The sequence below is a fragment of the Bombina bombina genome, chromosome 5, assembly GCF_027579735.1.
Source record: "Bombina bombina isolate aBomBom1 chromosome 5, aBomBom1.pri, whole genome shotgun sequence".
Lineage (NCBI taxonomy): Eukaryota > Metazoa > Chordata > Amphibia > Anura > Bombinatoridae > Bombina > Bombina bombina.
In genome coordinates this window covers 421,549,299-421,564,521 of record NC_069503.1, presented here as the reverse complement: position 1 = coordinate 421,564,521, position 15,223 = coordinate 421,549,299, and the positions used below count along the sequence as shown (strand labels likewise).

The 15,223-nt window shown below is 40.4% G+C and overlaps 1 protein-coding gene across 1 annotated transcript in view; it reads left to right on the top strand.

Annotated features, from left to right (window-relative positions):
• Positions 1–15,223, top strand: part of DYNC1LI1 (dynein cytoplasmic 1 light intermediate chain 1) — a 93,103-nt gene that overhangs the window by 30,817 nt on the left and 47,063 nt on the right. The window contains exons 3-8 of the mRNA XM_053714258.1: positions 1,782–1,898; positions 2,123–2,353; positions 3,099–3,268; positions 11,991–12,084; positions 12,809–12,944; positions 13,377–13,488. Of these exons, the coding sequence (XP_053570233.1) occupies positions 1,782–1,898; positions 2,123–2,353; positions 3,099–3,268; positions 11,991–12,084; positions 12,809–12,944; positions 13,377–13,488 (860 nt within the window). The remainder of the gene's footprint in view (positions 1–1,781; positions 1,899–2,122; positions 2,354–3,098; positions 3,269–11,990; positions 12,085–12,808; positions 12,945–13,376; positions 13,489–15,223) is intronic.

Below are 15,223 nucleotides of genomic sequence, written 5' to 3'. Positions count from 1 at the left end.
CGGTGCTGGTAGATGCATTAGCAGCCCCTTGGGTTTTCAACATAGCTTATGTGTTTCCACCATTTCCGTTGCTACCTCGGCTGATTGCCAGGATCAAACAGGAGAGGGCATCGGTAATTCTGATAGCGCCTGCGTGGCCACGCAGGACCTGGTATGCAGACCTAGTGGACATGTCGTCCTGTCCACCATGGTCTCTTCCTCTGAGGCAGGACCTTCTAATTCAGGGTCCTTTCAACCATCCAAACCTAATTTCTCTGAGGCTGACTGCCTGGAAATTGAACGCTTGATTCTATCAAAGCGTGGGTTTTCGGATTCGGTTATTGATACATTAATACAGGCTCGGAAACCTGTGACAAGAAAAATTTACCATAAGATATGGCGTAAATATTTATATTGGTGCGAATCCAAGAGTTACTCATGGAGTAAGGTTAGGATTCCTAGGATATTAGCTTTTCTACAAGAGGGTTTAGAAAAGGGTTTATCCGCTAGTTCGCTAAAGGGACAGATTTCAGCTCTGTCTATTCTTTTACACAAACGTCTGGCAGAGCATCCAGACGTCCAGGCCTTTTGTCAGGCTTTGGCTAGAATTAAACCTGTGTTTAAAGCTGTTGCTCCTCCGTGGAGCTTAAACTTGGTTCTTAAAGTTCTTCAGAGTGTTCCGTTTGAACCCCTTCATTCCATTGATATTAAGCTTTTATCTTGGAAAGTTTTGTTTTTGATGGCTATTTCCTCGGCTCGAAGAGTCTCTGAGTTATCTGCCTTACATTGTGATTCTCCTTATCTGATCTTTCATTCAGACAAGGTAGTTCTGCGTACTAAACCTGGGTTTTTACCTAAGGTTGTTTCTAACAGGAATATCAATCAAGAGATTGTTGTTCCATCGTTATGTCCTAATCCTTCTTCAAAGAAGGAACGTCTTTTGCATAATCTAGACGTGGTCCGTGCTCTGAAGTTCTACTTACAGGCAACTAAAGATTTTCGACAAACTTCTTCTCTGTTTGTCGTTTACTCTGGACAGAGGAGGGGTCAAAAGGCTTCGGCTACCTCTCTCTCTTTTTGGCTTCGTAGCATAATACGTTTAGCCTATGAGACTGCTGGACAGCAGCCTCCTGAAAGAATTACAGCTCATTCCACTAGAGCTGTGGCTTCCACCTGGGCCTTTAAGAATGAGGCCTCTGTTGAACAGATTTGCAAGGCTGCAACTTGGTCTTCACTTCATACTTTTTCCAAATTTTACAAATTTGACACTTTTGCTTCTTCGGAGGCTGGTTTTGGGAGAAAGGTTCTACAGGCAGTGGTTCCTTCTGTTTAATGTTCCTGCCTTGTCCCTCCCATCATCCGTGTACTTAGCTTTGGTATTGGTATTCCATAAGTAATGGATGACCCGTGGACTGAACACACTTAACAAGAGAAAACATAATTTATGCTTACCTGATAAATTTATTTCTCTTGTAGTGTGTTCAGTCCACGGCCCGCCCTGTCTTTTTTTTTGAGGCAGGTTCTAAATTTTAAAATTATAACTCCAGTCACCACTGCACCTTATAGTTTCTCCTTTCTTGTTTCGGTCGAATGACTGGATATGACATGTGAGGGGAGGAGCTATATAGCAGCTCTGCTTGGGTGATCCTCTTGCAACTTCCTGTTGGGAAGGAGAATATATCCCATAAGTAATGGATGACCCGTGGACTGAACACACTACAAGAGAAATAAATTTATCAGGTATGCATAAATTATGTTATTGTCAGCTCTAGCATTTATTTGTGTCTTTGTTTTGTTTGCAGGAGAGGATGGAGCAGGCAAAACGAGCTTAATAGGAAAGCTTCAGGGAATAGAAGAATACAAGAAAGGGAGGGGAATGGAGTATTTGTATATAAACGTTCATGATGAAGACAGAGATGGTTTGTATTGATTTGTTTTATGTTTGTGCCTAAAGAGCAAAACTAGCATGACTAATTACTGCATCAAACAGAATTTCTTTCCTAGGCTTTGAGACACACCTGTAAAGATCTTGTATACATTTTACATATCTTGTTTAAATAAAAAATTATTTAACTTTCAGTTTCCATGATAGCTGTTGTATAAAATGCATTGTTTAATTTGTGTTGTTTTTTTCTCTTTAAAGACCAAACCAGGTGCAATGTATGGATATTGGATGGTGATCTGTATCACAAAGGTCTTTTGAAGTTTGCTATGGATTCCAGTAGTGTAAGAGACACCTTAATCATGTTGATAGTAGACATGTCACGGCCGTGGTTGGCTCTGGATTCCTTGCACAAATGGGCCAGTGTAATAAGGGAACACATAGACAAGCTGAAAATTCCTCCTGAAGAAATGAAAGAGATGGAAGCAAAGAGTGAGTTTTCTCTTAAAATATTGAGATTTTAACACTTGGGAAGAACTGTGCTTTTCATCATGGTGTTTTCATCTCTTGTTATGAGCTATAGATTAGTGAAATGTTGCAAGCCATTTCTTATTGTCCCTTTAAATGGGTATGGAGAAAAAAAAATATTATAGAAATTAATTAAAGGAACATGAAAACCAAACATTTTCTTTCATGATTTAGGTAGAACTTACAATTTTAAACAACTTTCCAGTTTACTTCTATTATCAAATTTGCTTCATTCTCTTGTTATCCATTGCTGAAGGGACAGCATTGCACTACTGACAGCAAGAGGAAATTATTTATTTAGCCATTGCAATGTTTTCCAATATACTTGTGATTGTTTGTTTTTTTTTGGTCCCCCCCCCCCCCCTGTAATTTCACCGTTCCCAGACTTGTGAGTGCAATGTTCAGTATTCACAAGCCAAACTGTGATACATATCTATATACAATATATATCCCTAAGTCGCCTCATCAAAGGGTTGTTTTTTTTAACCAAGTGACTGTGAAAAGCCTTGTCTACTCCATTCACAAGTCCAGGTTGACTCCAGTAAAAAAAAAAAAAAAAAAAAAAAAAAAGGGGGGGGGGGGAGTTTGGTTGGCAACTGAGAAGATGAAAAACAAGGTGTTGCACTTCAGAAAGGCTTCACACTTGGCCTGTATGAGGTGTTGTTTTATATTGATTTAATTTCAATACTTTGTCATTTGTACTTTTTAGTGGTAAGAAGTTTTCAAGAATATGTTGAACCTGGAGAAGAATTTCCTGCCTCCCCTCAAAGAAGAAGTACATCTTCACAAGAAGATCATGATGATAGTGTTATTTTACCACTGGGGGAAGACACACTGACACATAACCTTGGCATTCCTGTAGTAGTTGTTTGCACTAAGGTCAGCTTCACAAGCATCTTACTTTGGTTCACATAGTTAAATATCATTGTTTATGATTAATTCTTAATCAAATTGTGCCACCTAGTTAAATGGGCAATGAGCTCCAATTATTGATGACCACAAAATTTCTTTAAGAGTTTGTTATCTTTTGTTGGTCCCCCATTCAGATGAGGAATCTTCCTATTGATTTAATACAGCTTTAAAGTGCTGGTAAATTTCAGACTATAAGAATGTTGCAATTAAAAATATATTAGTTTGCAATTAAAACCACATCTTTTTTTTCTTTATATATTTATTTTATAATAAACCATATATTATCCTAATTGGTATTGTCTCTTCCTCCACCCCTTTCGTTTCCATTTGGTTGGGCTGTGATGCATAGAGCAGTCACATCCACTCTCTACATAGGCTTTCTAAGGGCTTTAAATGGGCTGGGACTTGTGAAATGACACACATGATGATTTGATTTTCACTGGAATTATTTTTAAAAAAAAGAGAGAGAAAAAAGATTTCTCCTGTTAAGTGTAGTCAGTCCACGGGTCATCCATTACTTATGGGATATTAACTCCTCCCTAACAGGAAGTGCAAGAGGATCACCCAAGCAGAGCTGCTATATAGCTCCTCCCCTCTACGTCACACCCAGTCATTCTCTTGCACCTAACTAATAGATAGGATGTGTGAGAGGAGTGTGGTTATTAAATTTAGTTTTTTATTACTTCAATCAAAAGTTTGTTGTTTTAAACAGCACCGGAGTGTGTTGTTTTTTCTCAGGCAGTATTAGAAGAAGAATCTACCTGAGTTTGTATATGATCTTAGCGGACGTAACTAAGATCCATTTGCTGTTCTCGGCCATTCTGAGGAGCGAGGTAACTTCAGAACAGGGGACAGCGGGCAGGGTTCACCTGCAAAGAGGTATGTTGCAGTATATTGTTTTCTAAGGAATGGAATTGACTGAGAAAATACTGCTAATACCGATATAATGTAAGTACAGCCTTAAATGCAGTAGTAGTAACTGGTATCAGGCTGTTATGTATGTATGTTGGCACCAAAGTATTTCTGGGGAATGGCACTTCACTAAGAAAATACTGTATACATATAACTCTAGCCTCTCTGCAGTGATAGCGACTAGCAACAGGCTTTTATTCTTATTTCATATATTTAAAACGTTTACTGACAGTTTAATCGTTTTTTTCTCTGAGGTACTTGGTGAAAATTTATGGGCATTATTTTCCACTTGGCTGTCGTTTATTTTGTATAAAATCAGTTACTGAGCTTCCCCACTGCTGTGTTAAGAGTGGGAGGGGCCTATTTTTGGCGCTTTTACTACGCATTAAAAATTCAGTCACAGTCTTCCTTATTCTCCCTGCATGATCCAGGACGTCTCTACAGAGCTCAGGGGTCTCCAAAACTAGTTTGAGGGAGGTAATCACTCACAGCAGACCTGTGAGACTGTGCTTTGACTGTGATAGAAAAACGTATTTATTGTCAATCGTTTTTTTTTTTTGGTATTAAGGGGTTAATAATCCATTTGCTGATGGGTGCTATCCTTTGCTAAATTAATGCATTTCATATGAAAAATTGATTGCTATAACTAAACCGGTTCATTGTTATATCAAAGTGACAGTTTTTTTTGTGTGCTTCTTAAAGGCACAGTAACGTTTTTTTATATTGCTTGTAAATTCAGTTGAAAAGTATTTTCCAAGCTTGCTAGTCTAATTGCTAGTTTGTTTAAACATGTCTGACACAGAGGAATCTTTGTGCAATATGTTCAAAGGCCAAGGTGGAGCCCAATAGAAATTTATGTACTTGCATTGATGATACTTTAAATAAAAGCCAATCTGTACATGTTAAGCAACATTCACCAGACAACGAGGGGGAAGTTATGCCGACTAACTTGCCTCACGTGTCAGTACCTGCATCTCCCGCTCAGGAGGTGCGTGATATTGTAACGCCAAGTACATCAGGGCGGCCATTACAAATCACTTTACAAGACATGGCTAATGTTATGACTGAAGTTTTGTCTAAATTGCCAGAACTTAGGGGTAAACGAGACCACTCTGGGGTGAGAACAGAGTGCGCTGATAATGCTAGGGCCATGTCTGATACTGCGTCACAATTTGCAGAACATGAAGACGGAGAGCTTCATTCTGTGGGTGACGGATCTGATCCAAATAAACTGGATTCAGACATTTCAAATTTTAAGTTTAAGCTGGAAAACCTCCGTGTATTACTAGGGGAGGTGTTAGCGGCTCTGAATGATTGTAACACAGTTGCAATCCCAGAGAAAATGTGTAGGTTGGATAAATATTTTGCGGTACCTACGAGTACTGACGTTTTTCCTATACCTAAGAGACTTACTGAAATTGTTACTAAGGAGTGGGATAGACCCGGTGTGCCTTTCTCACCCCCTCCTATATTCAGAAAAATGTTTCCAATAGACGCCACCACACGGGACTTATGGCAAACGGTCCCTAAGGTGGAGGGAGCAGTTTCTACTTTAGCTAAGCGTACCACTATCCCGGTGGAGGATAGCTGTGCCTTTTCAGATCCAATGGATAAAAAGTTAGAGGGTTACCTTAAGAAAATGTTTGTTCAACAAGGTTTTATATTGCAACCCCTTGCATGCATTGCGCCTGTCACGGCTGCAGCAGCATTTTGGTTTGAGTCTCTGGAAGAGACCCTTGACACAGCTCCATTAGATGAGATTACACACAAGCTTAAAACCCTTAAGCTAGCTAATTCATTTATTTCTGATGCCGTAGTACACTTAACTAAACTTACGGCTAAGAATTCCGGATTCGCCATTCAGGCGCGCAGAGCGCTGTGGCTAAAATCCTGGTCAGCTGATGTGACTTCTAAATCTAAATTGCTTAACATACCTTTCAAGGGGCAGACATTATTCGGGCCCGGTTTGAAAGAAATTATCGCTGATATTACGGGAGGTAAAGGCCATGCCCTGCCTCAAGACAGAGCCAAATCTAGGGCTAGACAGTCTAATTTTCGTGCCTTTCGTAACTTCAAGGCAGGAGCAGCATCAACTTCCTCTGCTCCAAAACAGGAAGGAGCTGTTGCTCGCTACAGACAAGGCTGGAAACCTAACCAGACCTGGAACAAGGGCAAGCAGGCCAAGAAACCTGCTGCTGCCCCTAAGACAGCATGAAGTGAGGGCCCCCGATCCGGAAACGGATCTAGTGGGGGGCAGACTCTCTCTCTTCGCCCAGGCTTGGGCAAGAGATGTCCAGGATCCCTGGGCGTTGGAGATCATATCTCAGGGATATCTTCTGGACTTCAAAGCTTCTCCTCCACAAGGGAGATTTCATCTTTCAAGGTTGTCAACAAACCTAATAAAGAAAGAGGCGTTTCTACGCTGTGTACAAGATCTTTTACTCATGGGAGTGATCCATCCGGTTCCGCGGTCGGAACACGGACAAGGGTTTTACTCAAATCTGTTTGTGGTTCCCAAAAAAGAAGGAACCTTCAGACCAATATTGGATTTAAAGATCCTAAACAAATTCCTAAGAGTTCCATCGTTCAAAATGGAAACTATTCGGACAATCTTACCCATGATCCAAAGGGGTCAGTACATGACCACAGTGGATTTAAAGGATGCCTACCTTCACATACCGATTCACAAGGATCATTACCGGTATCTAAGGTTTGCCTTCCTAGACAGGCATTACCAATTTGTAGCTCTTCCCTTCGGGTTGGCCACTGCCCCAAGAATTTTTACAAAGGTTCTGGGCTCTCTTCTGGCGGTACTAAGACCGCGAGGAATATCGGTAGCTCCGTACCTAGACGACATTCTGATACAAGCGTCAAGTTTCCAAACTGCCAAGTCTCATACAGAGTTAGTACTGGCATTTCTAAGGTCGCATGGGTGGAAAGTGAACGAAGAAAAGAGTTCTCTATTACCACTCACAAGAGTTCCCTTCTTGGGGACTCTTATAGATTCTGTAGAAATGAAAATTTACCTGACAGAGGACAGGTTAACAAAACTTCTAAATGCTTGCCGTGTCCTTCATTCCATTCAACACCCGTCAGTGGCTCAATGCATGGAGGTAATCGGCTTAATGGTAGCGGCAATGGACATAGTACCTTTTGCACGCCTGCATCTCAGACCACTGCAATTGTGCATGCTAAGTCAGTGGAATGGGGATTACTCAGATTTGTCCCCTATGCTGAATCTGGATCAAGAGACCAGAGATTCTCTTCTATGGTGGCTTTCTCGGCCACATCTGTCCAGGGGGATGCCCTTCAGCAGGCCAGACTGGACAATTGTAACAACAGACGCCAGCCTTTTAGGTTGGGGCGCTGTCTGGAATTCCCTGAAGGCTCAGGGATCATGGACTCAGGAGGAGAGTCTCCTTCCAATAAACATTCTGGAATTGAGAGCAGTTCTCAATGCCCTTCTGACTTGGCCTCAGTTAGCAACTCTGAGGTTCATCAGGTTTCAGTCGGACAACATCACGACTGTGGCTTACATCAATCATCAGGGAGGGACAAGGAGTTCCCTAGCGATGATGGAAGTCTCAAAGATTATTCGCTGGGCAGAGTCTCACTCTTGCCACCTGTCAGCGATTCACATCCCAGGCGTGGAGAACTGGGAGGCGGATTTCCTAAGTCGCCAGACTTTTCATCCAGGGGAGTGGGAACTTCATCCGGAGGTTTTTGCCCAAATACTTCGACGTTGGGGCAAACCAGATCTGGATCTCATGGCGTCTCGCCAGAACGCCAAACTTCCTTGTTACGGATCCAGGTCCAGGGACCCGGGAGCGGCGCTGATAGATGCTCTGACAGCACCTTGGGTCTTCAACATGGCTTTTGTGTTTCCACCCTTCCCGATGCTTCCTCGATTGATTGCCAGGATCAAACAGGAGAGAGCATCGGTGATTCTAATAGCGCCTGCGTGGCCACGCAGGACCTGGTATGCAGATCTAGTGGACATGTCATCCTGTCCACCTTGGTCGCTGCCTCTGAGACAGGACCTTCTAATTCAGGGTCCTTTCAAACATCAAAATCTAATTTCTCTGAAGCTGACTGCATGGAGATTGAACGCTTGATTTTATCAAAGCGTGGATTTTCGGAGTCAGTAATTGATACCTTAGTACAGGCTAGGAAGCCTGTTACCAGGAAAATTTACCATAAGATATGGCGTAAATATTTACACTGGTGCGAATCCAAGAGTTACTCATGGAGTAAGGTTAGGATTCCTAGGATATTGTCTTTTCTACAAGAAGGTTTAGAAAAGGGTTTATCTGCAAGTTCTTTAAAGGGACAGATCTCAGCTCTGTCCATCCTTTTACACAAACGTCTGTCAGAAGTTCCAGACGTTCAGGCTTTTTGTCAGGCTTTGGCCAGGATTAAGCCTGTGTTTAAGACTGTTGCTCCACCGTGGAGCTTAAACTTAGTTCTTAATGTTTTACAGGGTGTTCCGTTTGAACCCCTTCATTCCATTGATATCAAGCTGTTATCTTGGAAAGTTCTGTTTTTAATGGCTATTTCCTCGGCTTGTAGAGTCTCTGAGTTATCGGCCTTACATTGTGATTCTCCTTATCTGATTTTTCATTCAGACAAGGTAGTTCTGCGTACTAAACCTGGGTTCTTACCTAAGGTAGTCACTAACAAGAATATCAATCAAGAGATTTTTGTTCCATCATTGTGCCCTAACCCTTCTTCAAAGAAGGAACGACTTCTGCACAATCTAGACGTAGTCCGTGCCCTGAAATTTTATTTACAGGCAACTAAAGATTTTCGCCAAACTTCTTCCCTGTTTGTCGTTTATTCTGGACAGAGGAGAGGTCAAAAAGCATCTGCTACCTCTCTCTCTTTTTGGCTTCGTAGCATAATACGTTTAGCCTATGAGACTGCTGGACAGCAGCCTCCTGAAAGAATTACAGCTCATTCTACGAGAGCTGTGGCTTCCACGTGGGCCTTTAAGAATGAGGCCTCTGTTGAACAGATTTGCAAGGCTGCAACTTGGTCTTCTCTTCATACTTTTTCCAAATTTGACACTTTTGCTTCTTCTGAGGCTGTTTTTGGGAGAAAGGTTCTTCAGGCAGTGGTTCCTTCCGTGTAAAGATCCTGCCTGTCCCTCCCGTCATCCGTGTACTTTAGCTTTGGTATTGGTATCCCATAAGTAATGGATGACCCGTGGACTGACTACACTTAACATGAGAAAACATAATTTATGCTTACCTGATAAATTCCTTTCTCCTGTAGTGTAGTCAGTCCACGGCCCGCCCTGTTTTTTATGGCAGGTCTAAATTTTAAATTATACTCCAGTCACCACTGCACCCTATAGTTTCTCCTTTCTCGTTTGGTTTTCGGTCGAATGACTGGGTGTGACGTAGAGGGGAGGAGCTATATAGCAGCTCTGCTTGGGTGATCCTCTTGCACTTCCTGTTAGGGAGGAGTTAATATCCCATAAGTAATGGATGACCCGTGGACTGACTACACTACAGGAGAAAGGAATTTATCAGGTAAGCATAAATTATGTTTTCATCCATGTGGGCCGGCATAGCATTGCAATAGAAGCATTATTATATGCACTAATTTAACCCTTTCACAGATGGATTAAAAAAAAGGTACACATATACTTTTTAAATGGTAAAGATTAAATATATGGAATTTTATTAGTTTACCATCACTTTAAGCAAGATTGTGATTTTTCTCTTGCATATGTACAGTGAATGTCGGGATCTGCCAGAAGACCTGGCAAAGTGCTGACCAGAAGATCATAATACTATTGTGGGGTTTTCTATTTCCCCTCTCAGTACATTAAACTTATAAACTTTACAAAATATATACCCCAATCTCTGTAAAATATACCGTATTTTTCGCTCCATAAAACGCACTTTTTTCCCTCTCAAAAGTAAGGAGAAATGTCTGCGTCTTATGGAGCAAATGCAGGCCCTGTGCTTGCATTTTTAGGCTAACTGGTACCGCAGGGATGTGCAGGCTTCTGTAAAGAGGGGTGGGCTGTACATGCATGTAGGACCTCTTGCCCCCAAACGTTTGTGTGAGGTAGTGTAGTTTTTCTTTCATTTACAGCGCTATACACATAGCACCTGTTATATAGTTGCTGCGCAACGGAGGAGGCTCAGCCAGGGAAGGTTTTAGGGTCTGCAGAAAGTGCATTTTTAATTTTATTTGAACACCCCAGTCTTAAAGTGCCCCTGGCATCTGCCCATAGTGCCTGCCCCTGAAACCGGCTCTGTCTGTAGGTCCCATATACTGCTGTATGCCTGGCTCGCTCAATACACTTTTGAGGCAAGTGGTCCCCAGTGTATGTACAGTCGCACCAGCTCCACTGTATGCATGGCTTACTCATGCAATAAACGTTTGCCCCAAAAGTGTATTGAGTTAGCCATGCATACAGTAATCCCTGATATAATTTAAGATAGCAGGTTTTAGCAAAATATGGTTTAGCCAATCAAGTAAGGAGAAGATATAGGAACGACCCTGATTGGCTAGTAAGATCGCTTCCTTTACAACTGGATCAGCGATACGTATGCAAACACTCTGACACACCATAAGTGGTATCAGGACAGCCCCCTTTTTGCACTCGCATCAGGAAGTACCGTAACTGAGTATGGTTGGCTTTACGAAAATGCAGCGATTTGTCTCAGAAGATAGCTGCAAGGTTCCTCCATACAGATCCCCTAATTGTTTCAGGTACAGACAAGTTGGCAAACGGTATTAAAGTACAAATATTACAACAGGCTGGAGCGCATTACGATAGGGATATGGAGATTTGAATTTAATTTAGATGTCATGAAATCTAACCGTTGCGCTAGTATGTGTGTATTTAATAGAGGGTAAAGTGAAAATCTCCAATTTTGTGTGTACATAGGCTGATCTATGGATAGATGTTTCCAGTCCTGTGAGTATCAGCTTCTATAGTGTCTGTCAGCTAGCGATAGATAAAGGAAGGCTGCCTGTTACTGCTGCTTGTTGGGACAGTTGGAATATGATATTAAAAGGGCAGTGTGATTTAAAGGAGTACCACAGGCACAGTATTTTGCTTTTAATATTCCCAAATCTTCTGTAATCAGATTTGTAAAAGCATAATTTTAATGTATCTGTGTGTGTATTCAGTGGTGTTTCTCTCCCACACTTTCATTGTTCTCTCTACCTTCTTTCAGTGGTCTCTCCTGCTCTTTTTACTCCACCGTTGTTGCTCTCTCCCCCCTCTATTCAGAATATTTTTTTTTCTTGTTTTTTCCTCCTCTAAAAAGTAGGTGCGACTTATGGAGCGAAAAATACGGTAGTTATTTGTGATGTAGAGAATTATCTCTGGACTGTAAGGCACCATTTTTATGAAACAACATTTGGACTGTGATCAGAGCTATCTAGCCCTACAAACACCATGGGATTTAACAGTTGCTGGTTGAACGTAGATTTGTCAATCAGGCTCACTCTGACTAGTTCTCTCGAGATTTTTAAATTGTGGCTGTTTTATGCTCCTCAAGGCCTGGAATAATACATGGAAGATGCCCTACCATCCAGTAGCTCATAGGAATGCATCACATACATTGTCCTGTAGTTCTTGTTGCTGTAGTTGCATTACTTTCATGACGTGCAGGTATTTGCTCTTTGAGGATGCTGGCTGCATGTAGCTTGTTGTGTTTTTTATGAAACTGTTTTCTATGTTATGATTGTATTAAGTTGAAGACATTTGACTCTATGGCCTAATTATCTACTTTTCCTATCTTTGTTTCAGTGTGATGCTATTAGTATTTTGGAAAAAGAACACGATTACAGAGATGAGCACTTTGACTTTATTCAATCACATATCAGGAAGTTTTGTTTACAATGTATCCTTTTTCACAAGCGCAATGTAAAGTCAACCACTTTCAACAATTTCAATTTAAAAAAAACTTTTGAATGTCTACATTTGGTTTTATATTTACTTGGGTACTGTTATTAGTTTAACTGCTTCTAAACCATTAACTGATATAAGCTAAATTTGATCAGGTGAAGATTTCAGAATTTAAAGGGTCATGAAATAAAAAAAAATGTTGTTTCATGTCCCTTTTAAAATCTTCACCTTATGTTTTAAATATACAATTTTAAGAGACTTTTCAATTGAATTTGTTCTCTTGATATAATTTCTTAAAAAGCGGATAGACTTGGGAGCAGCATTGCAATGCTGGTGATTGGTGGCTACACACATATGCCTCTTTTCATTGGCTCACCAGATGTGTTCAGTAGGTCCAAGTAGTACATTGCTGCTCTGGAGACACATTTATGTCCCTTTAATTACTCTATTATCAGCTTATATTGAGCTGTAATGTATTTAAATAGTAATGTGTTTTTTTTTAATGCCTTGTTCAGGGTTTGACAAATCCAGAGAAAGCTGGCTCCTAATTTTATTTATTTGTACATTTCTTTACATACATCGCTATATAAAATGTATTCTCTGGCTCGTAAGGATTCTGGGTGGCTTCCAAGTAGTAAACAAATTTTGTTAACCCTTTCCTCGCTCCATATATAGTAAATAAAGAAATTGGTTAATTTCCATTACATTTTTAACTAAAGATGGCGCTGCACTTATTTACACTTCGATAAAGGAGAACAAAAATATTGACATTGTATATAAATATATTGTTCAACAATTATACGGATTCCATTTCAACATGCCTGCTGTTGTTGTCGAAAAGGATGCAGTATTTATGTAAGTAGAAATATAAAATAAGTATATATTAACATATGGTTATTGTTATAATGTATTCAGATGTTAAAATATATTGAGCTAGTTCATCTCCAAATTTAGTGTCTAACTATAATACCTATTTTGCACGTCTGATAAATTATATATTTTGGCACCTTCAGCTTTCCACATTTTTAAAGGAACGCTAATGTTCTACTGAATGTTGCAGCACTATACAATTAACCCCTTAATGCCATTAAGAACTGCCATGCTGTTCTAACTGTGCTGGGCTTTAGCGCCGTTAGGACGGCATGGAACATCCTAGCGGTTCTGCTGTACTGAAGCAGCTACGGCTTCCTAACTGGGATTGCGGACTGGAGGGCGTGCATAGTGCAATAGGCATCATTGAAATCGCGCAATTGCAATTTCACCTTCTAATTATTGTTCTGTTTTCAGTCCTGCAGGGTGGGATAATGATAAAAAGATCGGAATTTTACATGAGAATTTTCAGACCTTAAAACCTGAAGATGCTTTTGAAGATATTGTTACAAAACCACCTGTGCGAAAGGTAATCCATATCTGTGGAGAAATTGGGATTTTAAATGTTTGTGTCAGTGCATATTATTTATTTCTCATAAACATTAAAAATAAAATACATTGAGTTATATTATTATTTTATAGTAGTTTGTTGTTCCATGGAGAAATCTGATTGCCCCTTTCAATTTTTCCCCCAATATGTATTACAACTATATATGTAATGTGAATACTACAAAATATTTTTTATAGCTCAGCAATTTCCATTCAAGCTTTGCTTCATCCTTTCACTGGCTTTCTTTAAAAAGAAAATGGAGCAGGGGAAAATAATGTGCCCATAGCCCCAATTGGTTTAATAGGAATATGGTATTATATTCTATGGATCACTTGATTGGTAAATATTATTATATCAGTGCGTATAATAAGACATAACTTTACAATTTTCCGTTTTGTTAGTGTATGTATAATATATATATTAATTTACCTGTGCTGCAGTTCAGATATCCTCAAAATGTGGCCTGTTATGGAGGCCTGAGGGCAGATTTGAAAACCAGTGATACATGGTATAAGGTGTTTGACAAAAAATGGGCTGCAAATGGCTGTAACGTGTAAGTGGCTGTAAAATGATGTCATAGGGGGCGGGTTTACAAAAGACGCTATTCTGCAGCACGCTTGCCAGATTTCAAGTGACCTTAAATCTTGTTGCTTATCTTACCGAACGCATGTGCTCCAATCTTAAAACAAAAAACCTTAGCAAATAGCAGCAGAATATAAATACTCAAAAACAATTTAGGCAAATATGTCTTTTAAGCAGAGAAATAAACTGAAGTCCCTGGGCTGCAATATATAAAAAATAAAGCGATAAACTTTCTTTTAAAAAAGTAAAAAAATTATACTTACCGTAATAAAGCAGGCACTCGTCTACTAATGCGCAGGCAGGCTAAACCAGTGCTAAAAAACATCAGCAAAGGTACAAGTATAGGAGTATGTCGAACCATAAAGGGAGGCAGGAGATGAATCCTTGCGATAGCCCTAAAAAACAAAAGTTTTAAACAGAGGTAGAACATGATAACCTTAGGCAAAAACTCCCTTAATGTCCATCTGACAAGCCATTGTAACTCTGAGGGAACAAAATGGACTTCAATATACACTGAAGCACATATCATTGAAGCACATCATACTTAACCACCTCCAAAAGAGACTAACTTTAAACTGAGATATGAGTGAGGTGGGTTGGGTATTTATAGGCTTTGAGGTTTGGGAAACTTTGACCCGCATCCTGGTAGGAATGTATATCCCATATGTAACAAATCGTGGACTCTTGCCACCTATATGAAAGAAATGGGCTGCAAATGTGGGCTGAGTCCTCAGTTTCCCACCCTGGTGCTAACGACGGCTCAGAGCCTTCGCTAGCACTCTCCCACCTTGAGGGAGATCTGGGGGCTCCCACCCACTCCTACCCCGGCGATCGTGCCTGCATAGTGATAGGCATCGCCGGGGCTTTACGTTATGCGTGGTGATGTCAAGTGCAATGACGTGATGATGTCACCGAGCAACTTTATTTATACTTAACAATGTAAAGTATAGGAGCAGGGGGCATGCTGCTTAGAAGCCTGTATCTCAGGCATCTAAGCAGCTACAGACCCCCAAGACCCACCTTTCCAAGAGTGTAAGTCTTGGATCTGAAAAAAAAAAACAAGTTTTTTTCAACAAAAAAAAAACCTTAAAGCTTTAGCACCCAGGTGGGAAAGTGCTTAGCACTCAAAGGG